This window comes from Mesoplodon densirostris, chromosome 18, assembly GCF_025265405.1.
Source record: "Mesoplodon densirostris isolate mMesDen1 chromosome 18, mMesDen1 primary haplotype, whole genome shotgun sequence".
Classification (NCBI taxonomy): Eukaryota; Metazoa; Chordata; class Mammalia; order Artiodactyla; family Ziphiidae; genus Mesoplodon; species Mesoplodon densirostris.
The window spans coordinates 48,138,923-48,151,046 of record NC_082678.1 but is presented as its reverse complement, the minus strand read 5'-3'; the positions used below and the strand labels follow the sequence as shown (position 1 = coordinate 48,151,046).

At 54.2% G+C, this 12,124-nt stretch overlaps 1 protein-coding gene across 2 annotated transcripts; it reads right to left on the bottom strand.

Annotated features, from left to right (window-relative positions):
- Positions 1-2,056: 2,056 nt before the first annotated feature.
- On the bottom strand, positions 2,057-12,098 carry SCARF1 (scavenger receptor class F member 1). 2 transcript variants are annotated; one of them, XM_060082297.1, is made up of 11 exons: positions 11,846-12,098; positions 11,511-11,572; positions 11,172-11,273; positions 9,815-10,340; positions 8,353-8,571; positions 7,811-7,939; positions 6,911-7,014; positions 6,334-6,454; positions 4,926-5,050; positions 4,686-4,832; positions 2,057-4,017 (listed from the first exon to the last, which is right to left on the bottom strand). In XM_060082297.1, the coding sequence occupies exons 1-11, from the start codon at positions 11,944-11,946 to the stop codon at positions 3,158-3,160; spliced, it is 2,496 nt and encodes an 831-aa protein (XP_059938280.1). In that variant the 5' UTR covers positions 11,947-12,098; the 3' UTR covers positions 2,057-3,157. The 2 variants fall into 2 exon arrangements, with proteins under 2 accessions (XP_059938280.1, XP_059938281.1); XM_060082298.1 differs by having other exon boundaries at positions 3,825-4,017; positions 4,686-4,795; positions 11,846-11,997.
- Between the last annotated feature and the right edge of the window lie 26 nt (positions 12,099-12,124).

Here is a 12,124-nt window from a genome sequence, read left to right as displayed (position 1 = left end):
CACATTTTAATGATCTTATTTTTTCATTTTTTTAGTGATTCAATTATATATATATACATATGTGTGTATATATATATATATATATATATATATATATTTTGGCTGTGCATCATGGCATGTGGGATCTTATTTCCCTGACTAGGGATCGAACCCATGTGCCTGGCAGTAGAAGCGTGGAGCCCTAACCAGTGGACCGCCAGAAAATTCCCAATATATATATATATTCTTTTTCAGATTCTTTTTCACTACAGTGTATTACAAGATATTGAATATAGTTCCCTGTGTTATTCAGTAGGACCTTGTTGTTTATCTATTTTATATATAGTAGTGTATATATGTTAATCCCATACTCCTAATTCATCCTTCCCTCTCTCCCCTTTGGTAACCTTAATCTTGTTTTTATGTCTGTGAGTCTATTTCTCTTTTGTAGATAAGTTCATTTGTATCATTTTTTTAGATTCCACATATAAGTGATCTCATTTGATATTTTTCTTTGTCTGACTTACTTCAATTACTATGATAATCTCTAGGTCCATCCATTTTGCTGCAAATGGCAATATTTCCTTCTTTCTTATGGCTGAGTAATATTCCATTGTATATAGACCATGTCTTCTTTTTTTTAAATTAATTAATTAATTTATTTATTTATTTGGCTGTGTTGGGTCTTCCTTGCTGTGCGCAGGCTTTCTCTAGTTGCTGTGAGAGGGGGCAACTCTTCGTTGCGGTGCGCGGGCTTCTCATTGCAGTGGCTTCTCTTGTTGCAGAGCACGGGCTCTAGGCACACGGGCTTCAGTAGTTGTGGCACGCGGGCTCAGTAGTTGTGGCTCACGGGCTCTAGAGTGCTGGCTCAGTAGTTGTGGCGCGTGGGCTTAGTTGCTCCATGGCATTTGGGATCTTCCCGGACCAGGGCTCGAACCTGAAGTCCTAGACCACACCTTCTTTATCCATTCATCTATTGATGGATACTGACGTTGCTTCCATGTCCTGGCTATTGTAAATAGTGCTGCTGTGAACATTGGGTGCATGAATGATACCATTTTTGATAGTTAAAAAACACAAACAGGACTTCCCTGGTGGCGCAGTGGTTGAGAATCCGCCTGCCAATGCAGGGGACACACGTTCGATCCCCGGGCTGGGAAGATCCCACATGTCGCGGAGCAACTAAGCCCGTGTGCCACAACTACTGAGCCCACGTGTTGCAACTACTGAGCCCGCATGCTGCAACTACTGAAACCCACGTGCCTAGAGCCCATGCTCCGCCAGAAGAGAAGCCACCACAATGAGAAGCCTGCACACCACAAGGAAGAGTAGCTCCAGCTCGCCGCAACTAGAGAAAGCCCACACACAGCAATAAAAACCCAACACAGCCAAGAATAATAAAAAAAAAAGAAAAAAGAAAAAAATTAACATTATAAAAAAAAAAAAAGAAGATACTTAACAACAACAGAAACCCCACAAACAAAAAACTTTTATCTGGGGAATTCCCTGGCTGTCCAGTGGTTAGGATTCTGCGCTCTCACTGCTGAGGGCCCAGGTTCAACCCCTGGTCGGGGAACTAAGATCCCATAAGCTGCTTGGCACAGCCAAAAAAAAAAAAAACCCCAAACTTTTATCTGTACAAAGAATTTAACTTTTTAAGAATTAAAAATGTTATTACTTTAGTTATATTTTGTGCATGCTAAAATAATGAGATATCACTTTTAACCTATCAGATTGGGTGTGGGAAAATAGATGCCAACATAATTTATGAGAACACAAAGCCATTCAACTTTTTTTGGAGGGCCAATTGGAGTAAATACTCAAATGTTTAATTTTCTTACCCCATAACCCAGCAATTCCACCTCCAGGAAGCTCTTCTACAGAAGACCTAGCACTGATGCAAAAGGAAATGTAGACCGAGTTGTCCACTGCATCATTTATTGTATCAAAACAATTAGAAACAACCCACATCCCCATAGGCAGGGGATGGTTTAAATAACCTGTGTTATTTCCACATGATGGAATCCCGTGCAGCCATTTTTTATAAAAAGAGGTAGTTTTATATTTACTGACATCAAAAGATAGCCAGGTTATACTGTTAAGTAAAAAAGCAAATTGCAGAACAGTATGTTCTTTTATTTTCATGCGCACAGAAAAACATTTGAAAGGAAGCATCTAAACTGTTCATGAGATTCTCTGCACACTGGGACAGAGGGACTTGCTTTTTATTTCCTGACTGGCTAATACAAGTATGTGAGGAAAGTATTCAGAACTAGACCAACAGGCATTCCGGGAAAATTAAGTCTGGCCCCTCCCTCATCCCCCAGAATCCTCTGGGGAGAAGAGAAATCTCATTTTTACTCTAGACATGTCTATAATGTTAGTACTTTTTATTTTAATGAAGAATATTGCCTATTATAATTTTAAATATTCAACCTAGTGAGAAAAGTAAAAAGAACGTTCACTGTAGAAAATTTGCAAATTATGCAAAAATTTAAGAAGAAAATAAATATCTGCCACAATCTCATCTCCCAGAGAAAAATGCCATTTGATGCCTTTCCCTCAAATATCTTTTATGCACATACATCTTTTTTTAAAAAGTCTGTAAAACAGTCACAAAATAAACACAAAATGGAAGAATTCTAAACATGTATTCTGAGGCCAAAAGGAATAAAATTTGTAAAAAGAAAACTTACTTTTTACACGTAGCAGGATAGTGTGAACATGCTCCCATATGAAATATTCTTACACAACCTGATTTATTATGGTTGTTTAGGAACCTTTCATAAGGAAAAGCTCTTTAATTAATCTTTTAGCATCAAACATTTAGGTTGTTTCCCATTTCAGAAAAATGTTTTGCAAATGAAGGAAAGAATAGCCTTTGGGGGCAAACAGAGTACAGGACAACAGAGAAAAAGTCCCTGCAGCCATCTCTTTCCCCTTCCTGACCCCATCCTGTGGGGTCTCTGCCCAGGCCTTCCAGACCCACTCCCAGAGCACGGCCAGGGCCAGAGCCAACTGGCCTCCAGCTCTGACATGTCCCGGTGTAAGTGCAGGGGCTCCAGCATGTCTTTCCTGGCCCTGGGATCTTTTCCCAGCACAAAACACAATCTAATTCGGGGTAGTTCGGATGCCTAAGCACCATCCACAGTCTTCCCACTCACGAAATTCAAGGTCCTCAGGGCTCTGGTGGTCCAGAGATGAGTACGACATTCTCATACTGGGGCTCCTCCTGCCCTTCCTCGTCAGCAAGCTTCTGGGGATCCTGATCTAGGGGACCACCCTGAGGGACCAGCTCCTGGCCCCTCCCTGAGCTCTTGATGCCATCCCCGAGCCCCCTGGCCACTTCCTCTGGCCCAGGCCCTGCAGACTCTAAGGCCCCAGTCAGCTCCTCACTTGGGGCTGAGCTGGAGCTCTGATCAGCAGAGCCAGAGGCCAGCCCGGGGCTGCCCTTGTTCCGACTCAGGGCCCGGCGTGGAGGCTTGGGGATGGCACTCTTGACCTTGGGCTCCGCCTGGCCTTTCTGGAAGCTACCAAAGCGGCGGAGGACAGACCGGACAGGGCCCTCAGATCCCCGGGGTGTCCCTGCCAGCATGTAGATTGTGGTCACAGAGCCTGCGCTCTCCTGGACACTGCCCTCGATGGCTTCCACACGTTCAGCCACTGTCCGGCCACTAAGCGGGAGCCGGCGGCGGCCAATGGCTGAATCCCTGGGGCTGGCGGCACCTGGAGGGGCCCCGTTCATTTCAGCTTGCTCTGGGCCTGGGGACTCCTCAGCCTCCTGGCTTTCAGGACCTGGCTGGCCCCCCCGGGAGAGCCTCTTGGGCTTACGGAGAGGGCTGGAGAGCTCCCCGGAGCCTCGGCAACTCTGTGGTGCAAACTTGGTGCCTTCAGCAAAGGAGACCGATGGCCGCTTGGCCCGAGCTAGGCTGGAAGTGCGCGGGATGGCAAACGGCGTGGAGGCATCCTCAGGGGGAGGGAAGGGACCTCCGGCCAGGCTGGCCTCTGGTGACTCTGCTTGGGCCGCAGGGACCATCCCTGGCAAAGGAGACAGAAGAGCTTGGCCAAAGCTGGGCTGGCTACCCCAATCCATCCCGCTTACCCAGCTCAGCATCTTCTGGGAGGCCCCCCAAATGGGGCAAGGGAGAGGGTGAGGATGCAGAGAGGCAGGGGAAGGGCCTATTCAGGCAGATGCTACTGCTTCTACCCTCTTTTCTCACCACCCGCCCTACTTTGCACTAATGTCACACTCTAACCATGGTAAAACTCCTTCAGCGCCACATGGCCATGTCCCTCTTACCTCTGGGCCTTTGGGTATACTGTTCACTCTTCCTGAAACATCATTCCCAACTCTCCCTAACTTTCCCAGGGCTAATTCCTACTGATTCTGCCAGGCTCAACTCCAATAACACTAACACCGAGACATCCTCCCTGACTCCAGTCATCCCTGACGTGGCTGGATTCCGAGCCCCGACTTGCATGTCCTCCATGAAAGCAAGTATCACTCTGTCCCACATGTGTCTGATGACTGCCCGCCAGACGACAGGCTTGGGGAGGAGGAATCTATCTTGTTCTTTACTGCATCCCACTGCCAGGAGCTGTGAAGGGCATGGAACGGGCGCCTGATACACGTTTGCTAAAGGAATAAAGGAGAGGCTGTGATGAGCAGGACTGCTCAGGGGCTGAGTGGGCTGTTTGGGGGCTACCTTCTTGGGGTGGCACGCAGTAGGCAGGACCCTCGTCCTCTTCTCCAGACTCAGGATCAGTAGAGAAGGAGTCGTCAGAGGCCCAGCCGGCCGAGGGCGGTTCGATGAAGCTGTGGTTGAAGGGGATCTCCGGATCATGGTGCGAGACTGAGGCGGGAGCGGGGGGGGCTCTAGGTCAGGCGCAGAGCCCCAGGGGAAGCCCTGTCCCCTTGCAGCCCCTGACCCTCAGCACCCACTTACCTGTCACCCAGGGAAGCTTGTGGCTGCTGAGGGAACCGCAGGGCAGCGCAGAGCCCAGGCTGGAGGTCAGTGCCCCCCAGACCTGCAGCTTCATCCTGGACATAGCGGTTCCATCTCTCGCTGGCCTGAGGGCACAGGAGAGTCGTCAGTGAGGGAGACCCCGGTTGGGGCGGGATGGGGGCAGCAGAAAAGGGCCAGGACCATTCTGGTCCCGGGATTCGTGTGACAGAGTGACTGTGTCTACTTCAGTGACTCTCTATGACTACAGAGTAAAGTCCAAACTACTGACCCTGAGATCTGGGCCTGTCGCAGAGGGCAGCGTGGCTCCAGAGTCACGAGGCAGCAACTGTGGCTCAGACTTTGCCTCTCTGGGCCTCAGCTTCCTCATCCATAAAATGGAGACAACTGCTATATATCAGAACTTTTTTCAGGACCCAGCACAGCACCAGCTACCTGGTGGGGCTGCCCCAAAATGCAGCAGTGTGTTATTATCATCGCAGCTGAGCCCGGCTCACCTATCTTTCTGGAAGTGGCACCACCTCCAGGAAGCCCACTCTTGTCCCCGCCCCGAAGCTGGAAGTGACAGCTTCAGTCATTACCATTCCTCAGACAGTCTGTGCACATGTCCTGGTCTTCCTGTGAGGGGCTTCTCCCCACCTCCAGGCTCTATGCCCCAGGGTTGCGGGGAGGCTACTGGGTCTGCTGGTCTGAGGATGCCCCACAGCACAGAGGGGGACAGGATCAAGGGGTAGTGCGTGAACTAATAAGAGCACACAGGACAAAACAAAGAGTCCAGAGAACCGGCCACGGGCTCTGTGCGTGCCAGTGACTAGCTGGGTCACCTTGGGCCTGTGTCCTCCTGGGAATTGAGAATGCTAATCCTCCTGCCCCCACGTGCCCTGCTCCAAACCTCCGTGCTGCTGTGAGCCTCCAAGGAGCTGAGAAGTACGAAGAGATTTTGTAAAGGAGCAAAGTCCTGTGCGAGGAATATTCCCCGCTTCCCTACAGCAGCCCGCAAGCTCAAAGCCCTCCTCGCCTCTCCTTTTCTCGAAAAGCCACATTCTCTGCTAAACCACTGCTCAGGCTTTTATGGCACTCTCCCTTCTGAGGCCTGGTCTCTTCCCCTCACTGCCCAGAGCTGTCCCGTTGCTTCTACCTCCTGCCATCCTGGTGCCCGGGGCCCCCTGCTCACGCGTGACTCAGAACCTCCCCCACTGAAGGCTTCTGAGGAGGGCAGATAGCTGACTTGGTGTCTCCAGGCCACAGCCACTGCCAGCTACCTCGTTACCTCTGACCTACGTGTGTGACAAGGCCAGCCCATCCCCACCCCTGAAAGGAAACCAGATGCCACCTTGCTTCCACCCATGGCCTGAACTGTGGAATCGGGAAGGAAGGGGCCAGGGTTCACCTGTCCTTGGGATCCAACCGGGCAGCCCAGCAGCAGCAGGCACAGCAGGCGATGGCCAGGAGGAGAAGCAGCAGAGGCACAAGAATGCCCGCAATGAGGGCGGCATCCTGACTATGAGATCCTAGGGAGAGCCAGGGACGGGCAACTATTCAGGGCCATGTTGTCTCCCATACATCACGTCTCATCTCTAGCTCTGAATTACCTACTCTGGGCCCCTCCCACTCTTCTAAGAGATGTAGACTCTGCTCAGCCTGGAGGCCCCCTCCTCCAGGCAGCCTCCCCACTGGTCTGTCCTCTCCCGATGGTCCACGGCCTGTTCCGCAAACTCTTGTCCTCAGTTCTCGGGCCGGATGAGACATCCCAGTGTCCAGCCCTGTCCGCTCATTTCCTGGGTGCTAGCCTGGACAGAGGCTCTGTCACATCTTCAGGGGGCCCCAAAGCACCCATATAGATTTCAAGTAAAGGGAACATCTCTGAAGGGGGCCCAGCCTCTCTGGCAAGTGATGAGGCCCCGGAGCCCATGTAAAGGGCCACTCTTTCCCCGGTTACTTCTCCCTGTACCCTCTTTCCACCTTACCCAGCTGGCAGGCCCCAGAGACAGGGTGGCAGTTTCCCTCCGGACATTCACAGGGAACAGAGCAGTTGTTTCCATGGAAGCCAGACGGACACGAAGTGTTGCAGCTTTGGGGTGACAGGAGAGACAGGCTGAAGGCTGGGTGAGAAGGCATGGAGGTAGGCAGGGGACAGGGGAGGGTAGATTTCTGGGCACTGCTTCCCACCCCCTGCCATACAGACTTCCCTGGATGATGCCCACGCAGATTCCTCTGACCTCTCAGCCACATTCTAAGTACCCTTAGCAGTGTTTGGGAGAATCCCTTAGCCCCTAAGCCCATCTTCCAGAGAGACCACCCACAAACTGCCCCCTGGCTCCCAGGCCCCCCAGGGTGTAAGCCACAGTCAGGGCCCACCTCTCATGATCCTCATCCCTTGCCCACCTGGCACTAATGTGAAGTAAGCTAGATGCCAATGGAATCCAGAGACACTTCCTCAGGGTTTGGAGGTCTGAGCCATCCCCAGCCCTGCCCCTAACTCTCTGGGCCTCGGTCCTCTCCTCTATAACATGAGGTCTCTTCCAGTTGATACTACATTCTATCCTACAGGTGGGAAAAACGTGACATTGGAAATAGTGACACTGATTATGTTTTTACCACCTGAAGACCTTAGGGAAACAACAATGGGGTTTGGCGCCCTCCTCCTAAGTAACGTCTAGTTCAGGAGCCAGGCCTTTTAGATTAAGCGTCACTCCGACCCTCCTTTGGAAGATGCAGACCCCACAACAAGAGGAATAACTTCTTAGTTATGAGGACGCTGGGTGGGAATCTGGGAGATGGAGAAGCCCAGGGAGGGAAGTTTGGGAAGCAGATTGCACAGAGGCCTGACCTAGGCCCCTGCCTCCTTCCAGGGCCCCAGTCCTCACCTGGGCCCCCAGTAGCCGGCGTTGCAGACACACTCCCCAGTCACAGCATCGCAGGCACCCCGGACACAGGTGGGGCAGGTAGAGCCACAATCCTCCCCAAAGGTGCCAATCGGGCAGGGGTCTTCACACCTGAGGTGAGGCAAGACTCAGAATGGGGAGCAGGGCAGGCCTGGACCCCACAGAGGGGCCTCACCCATGTGCCCACACTTGTAGATTCAGAGACCCAGCTGTCTACTTTTCAGCAGTGAAGCTCAGGTGCAAACAGGGCCTTGAATTTGAGGCCAGACCCAGTAGGTGACAGACTACAGATCCCTGGACGAGAAGAGGGCAGGAAGCCTGAGTGGTGAGGGAGCTGGAGGAAAACCGTGCCCAGGGCCCCATCAGCACCCATCTCTCACACCTCAGTCTTCCCCAGGAGGCGGGCCCCCAGGGCTGTGTGAATGTATGCGTTGCGGGAGGAGGCAGCTCTCCCTGAGGGAGCCGCTGCGGGGAGGATCTAGAAGGAAGGTATACCCTCACCCTGAGCAGGCTGGCCCCCTCACCTGGGCCCCAGCCAGCCAGGGTCACAATGTCGACAGTGCCCGGTGTCTGGCTGGCAGGCCTCCCCAAGCCGGCAGTGGGGGCACTGCTGCCTGCAGCTCTCGCCGAAGGTGCCAGGAGGGCAGGGCTCGTGGCACTGAGTCCCGTTCCAGCCCGGCTCGCAGGACTCGCAGCTGCCTGTGTCTGCAGAGCATGGCTCATTCTGCTTGCAGTGGCCGCAGCTGGGAAGAGAAGGAGGACATGCAACGCTAAGAGAGCCTCCCAGCGCCAGCTGGGCCCCTCAGGCAGGTCTGAGCCTCAGCTGCCCCATGTTGTACAACAAAGAGGCTGGGCAGACTATCTCTGTGGGCTCTAGTAGGATTCCAGCCCTTTCTTAACCCCTGGTTCTGAGCCCCACCCTTTCCTGGGTCCCAGGGTCACCAGGAGCTCCCAGCCCAGCCAGGGAAGCCAAGTTACGACCTCAGCCTCTGCTTGCCTTCTGCCCAGTGTCCCCTCCTCCCCTTTCCCCCTTCCTCCGTTCCACCCATGCCATCTTGGAGGTCTGGCATGAGCAGTCCTCAGTAGTGTACCCTCTATGCCATTTTATGCATTATGAAAACGCATAAAGTGTGTTTTCACCACTAGAATTTTATCTTACATTTTTTCCAGTTTTATTGAGTTATAATTGACATACAGCACTGTATAAGTTTCAAGTGTGCAGCATAATGACCTCCTCACTATATATTGTGACATGATTACCACAAAAAGTTTAGTTAACATCCATCATCTCATATGGATACCAAAAAATGAAAAAAAAAGTTTTTTTCCTCGTGATGAGAACACTTAGGATCTACTCTTTTAGCAACTTTTCCAATAAGGTTTATCTGGTCTTAATATCTCATTGATCCTTACTTGAAGTTTTTCCCTCCAGAGACTTAATTATCTGGGATCACGTGCTTGGATCAGACTCATTAGTAGGGTGAGGAAGGGAGTTCATAAAATCAATTTAGCAGATCCTGACCAGTATTAAAAAAGAGAGAGAGAGAGAGAATAGAAAACATTTCGGTGTACATATGTGCGTTGTCCGGTTAAGTTTTTACTTCAGTTAATATATATCGCATCATATATTATATATGATGGGAGGTAAAACATTTCTTACTGTGGGTGGAACTGGTCAAAGTTTGAAAGCCATTGAGTTTCAGAGGGACCTTGTAATCCTTTTGCCACAATGTTGATTCTTTATCTGTTTCTACGGCTTGCTAGTAGTAGTATTTTGTTTAACAGTAAGCGGATGAAAGTGGTGGGCGAGGCTGGACTTTAGGGCGTCGAGGGACTCTTTTCCCCCTTTCACCCCATCCTTGTCTGTTTCTGCGCAGCGTTCTCCCTGCGCCGCCGGCTCATCCCCTTTCCCTCCCGTTCTCTCCCCTTCCTTCTCACGCCCTCCTCCCTCCCTTTTCTCCCGCATCCCCCGTTGCCCCGGCTCACCTGTCGCGGCACTGCAGCCCGTAGCGGCCTGCGGGGCAGGGCAGCTCGCAGCGCGCGCCGCGGAAGCCGGGCGGGCATGTGCACAGGCCGGAGGCGGCGCTGCAGCGGCCGCGCACGCACTCGCAAGGCTGCCGGCACTCGGAGCCCCACCAGCCGGGCCGGCAGGCGCAGCGGCCCGACTCCTGCGCGCACGGCGAGCCATGGCAGGCGCAGCGGAAGCTGCAACGGCGGCCCCACCAGCCCGGCTCGCACAGGCAGGAGCCGGTGGCCTGATCGCAGCGCGCCGCCGCCGGGTTGCACTGGCACGGGCGGCGGCACGTGGGCGACCACCAGCCGGGCTCGCAGCGGCACGCGCCGGTCTCGGGGTTGCAACGCCCGTGGGGGCCGCAGGCGCACGGGAACTCGCAGAGGTCGCCCCAGCGGTCGGATTGGCAGTGGCACACGCCCGTGGCTGGCTCGCACTGGCCGTGCGGGTGGCAGGCGCAGCTCTCCCGGCAGTCGGGGCCCCAGTACTGGCCCGGGCAGCCTGCGGGGTGGGAGGAAGGGAAGGGGGTCAACGGGATCAGGGTCAGGCACCACGGATCCTCGCCCTGCACCCCCTTCCACGAGGAAGAGGTGGGGGGCCGGGCCCGCCCTCCAAGAGCCGGGGACAGCCTGTCCTCCTGGGGCACAGCTTACTTCCTGCCCCAGACTCTGAACTACACAAATCCTTACCACTGGCCCAGCCTCCCACTTCCACATTCCAAAACACACTTAAAGATCACGAGTGGCAAAGGGCCTTGCCCAGAGTCACACAGAAGTGGGTGTGCCTTCATTCACATGCCCCTCCTCCCTCTCATTGGGTTCCCCCATTGTGTCTTCCCCCGCCTGGATGCTGCCCATCCGGGTCGAAGAAGAAGCCACATTCCCCCCAGTGTCTCCTCTCAACCCTGACTCCTAGCCAGGCTGCCCTCTGGCTAAACTGCCCACCAACCCCTCTCCCATGCCCCACTTTCTGCCAGAGAGGGAGGACATTCCAGTCACCCTCCACACGTGCATACGGTGTATGCGGGGGAGACCAAGAATGCATCCATTCTGCAGTTAACGGGGGATCCACAGCATCTTTCCGGAAGTTGAAAGGGAAGATGAATGGCCCAGAACTGAACCTGTGGGAGGGCTCTGTGGATGGGATAAAAACCAGATGACTCAGGACATCCCCTTAGAGTGCGTCACTTCCTGTCTCGACCTCAGTCTCCTCAGCGAAGCTTGGAGGGATTCTGGCCCTGCTGTTCTAAGATGACGTTCCTACGTGCTTTGCCTCCCCTCTCCCCCAGTCCTGCCCGGCAACCTCATCCCCCAGGAGAGACTCAGGACTCACGGGAGTTGCACCGGGCCCCGAAGAATCCAGGTTTGCATCGACAGAGGCCTGGTTTCACACATACCTCGTCTTCCCGGCAGACGTCCAGCCCCTCACAGATGGCTGAAAAACACCCCACCCAGGTTGGAAGGACTGGGGTGCGGCCAGGGGACACTCTGCCCCTCTCACTGACTCCCGGTGGCCTGCCCCCCTCAAGAGCTGTTTCCCCAGGCCTGGGGGGTTGGGTCACAGCATAGACCCTAGCTCTAGGGCTCAGGAGGGCAAACAGACCCCAGGAGGGTAGGAAGGAAGGGTCGCTGGGCTCCCTTCTCAGGTGGGGGGTGCATCCTGGCTACTCACGGGTGGTGCATTCTCGATCTTTCTGCCTCCAGCCTGGGCAGCACTGGAGCTCAGCAGAAGGGCTGTGGGGCAGAGAGGGGTCAGCCGGGGGGCAGCCTGGCTCCGCAGGTGCATCCCTGTCTCCCTGAGACACGAGATGCCGCCTCAGCCCCATCGGGCAGGCCTGGCCAAGGGTCACAGCCCCCGTGTCCCCGACCCCTTCCCGCTCTGTCCCTGGCCATCCCACCATCTGCCCCCACTACCCACCACCCTCCAGGCTGTCCCCGAGCCCCTCTCGCTTTAGCCCCTCTTTCCTCGTGTCCTCCTCCCTCCCATCAGACCCCCAGAAGACCCACCTGCTGGCCATGCAGACGTGCCGCCCATTGGGGTCCAGCTCAGACCCCTGGGTCCCCCGAGTCCAGAGCAGCAGCAGAGGGAACAGGAGCCCCAGCCCCATGGCGGCCAGTGCAGTGGGAGGGCTTGGGTTAGTCTGGCCCCCACAGCTCCCAACCCCCTCCCTGCTTCCTCCCAAGGCTTTTCCTGAGGAAACCAGGCCGGAGGGGCGGGCTGCCCTGAGGCACCTCCCTGAGAGGGTGGGCAGGCGCAGAGAGGACCAGACAGCAGAGTACTGAAAG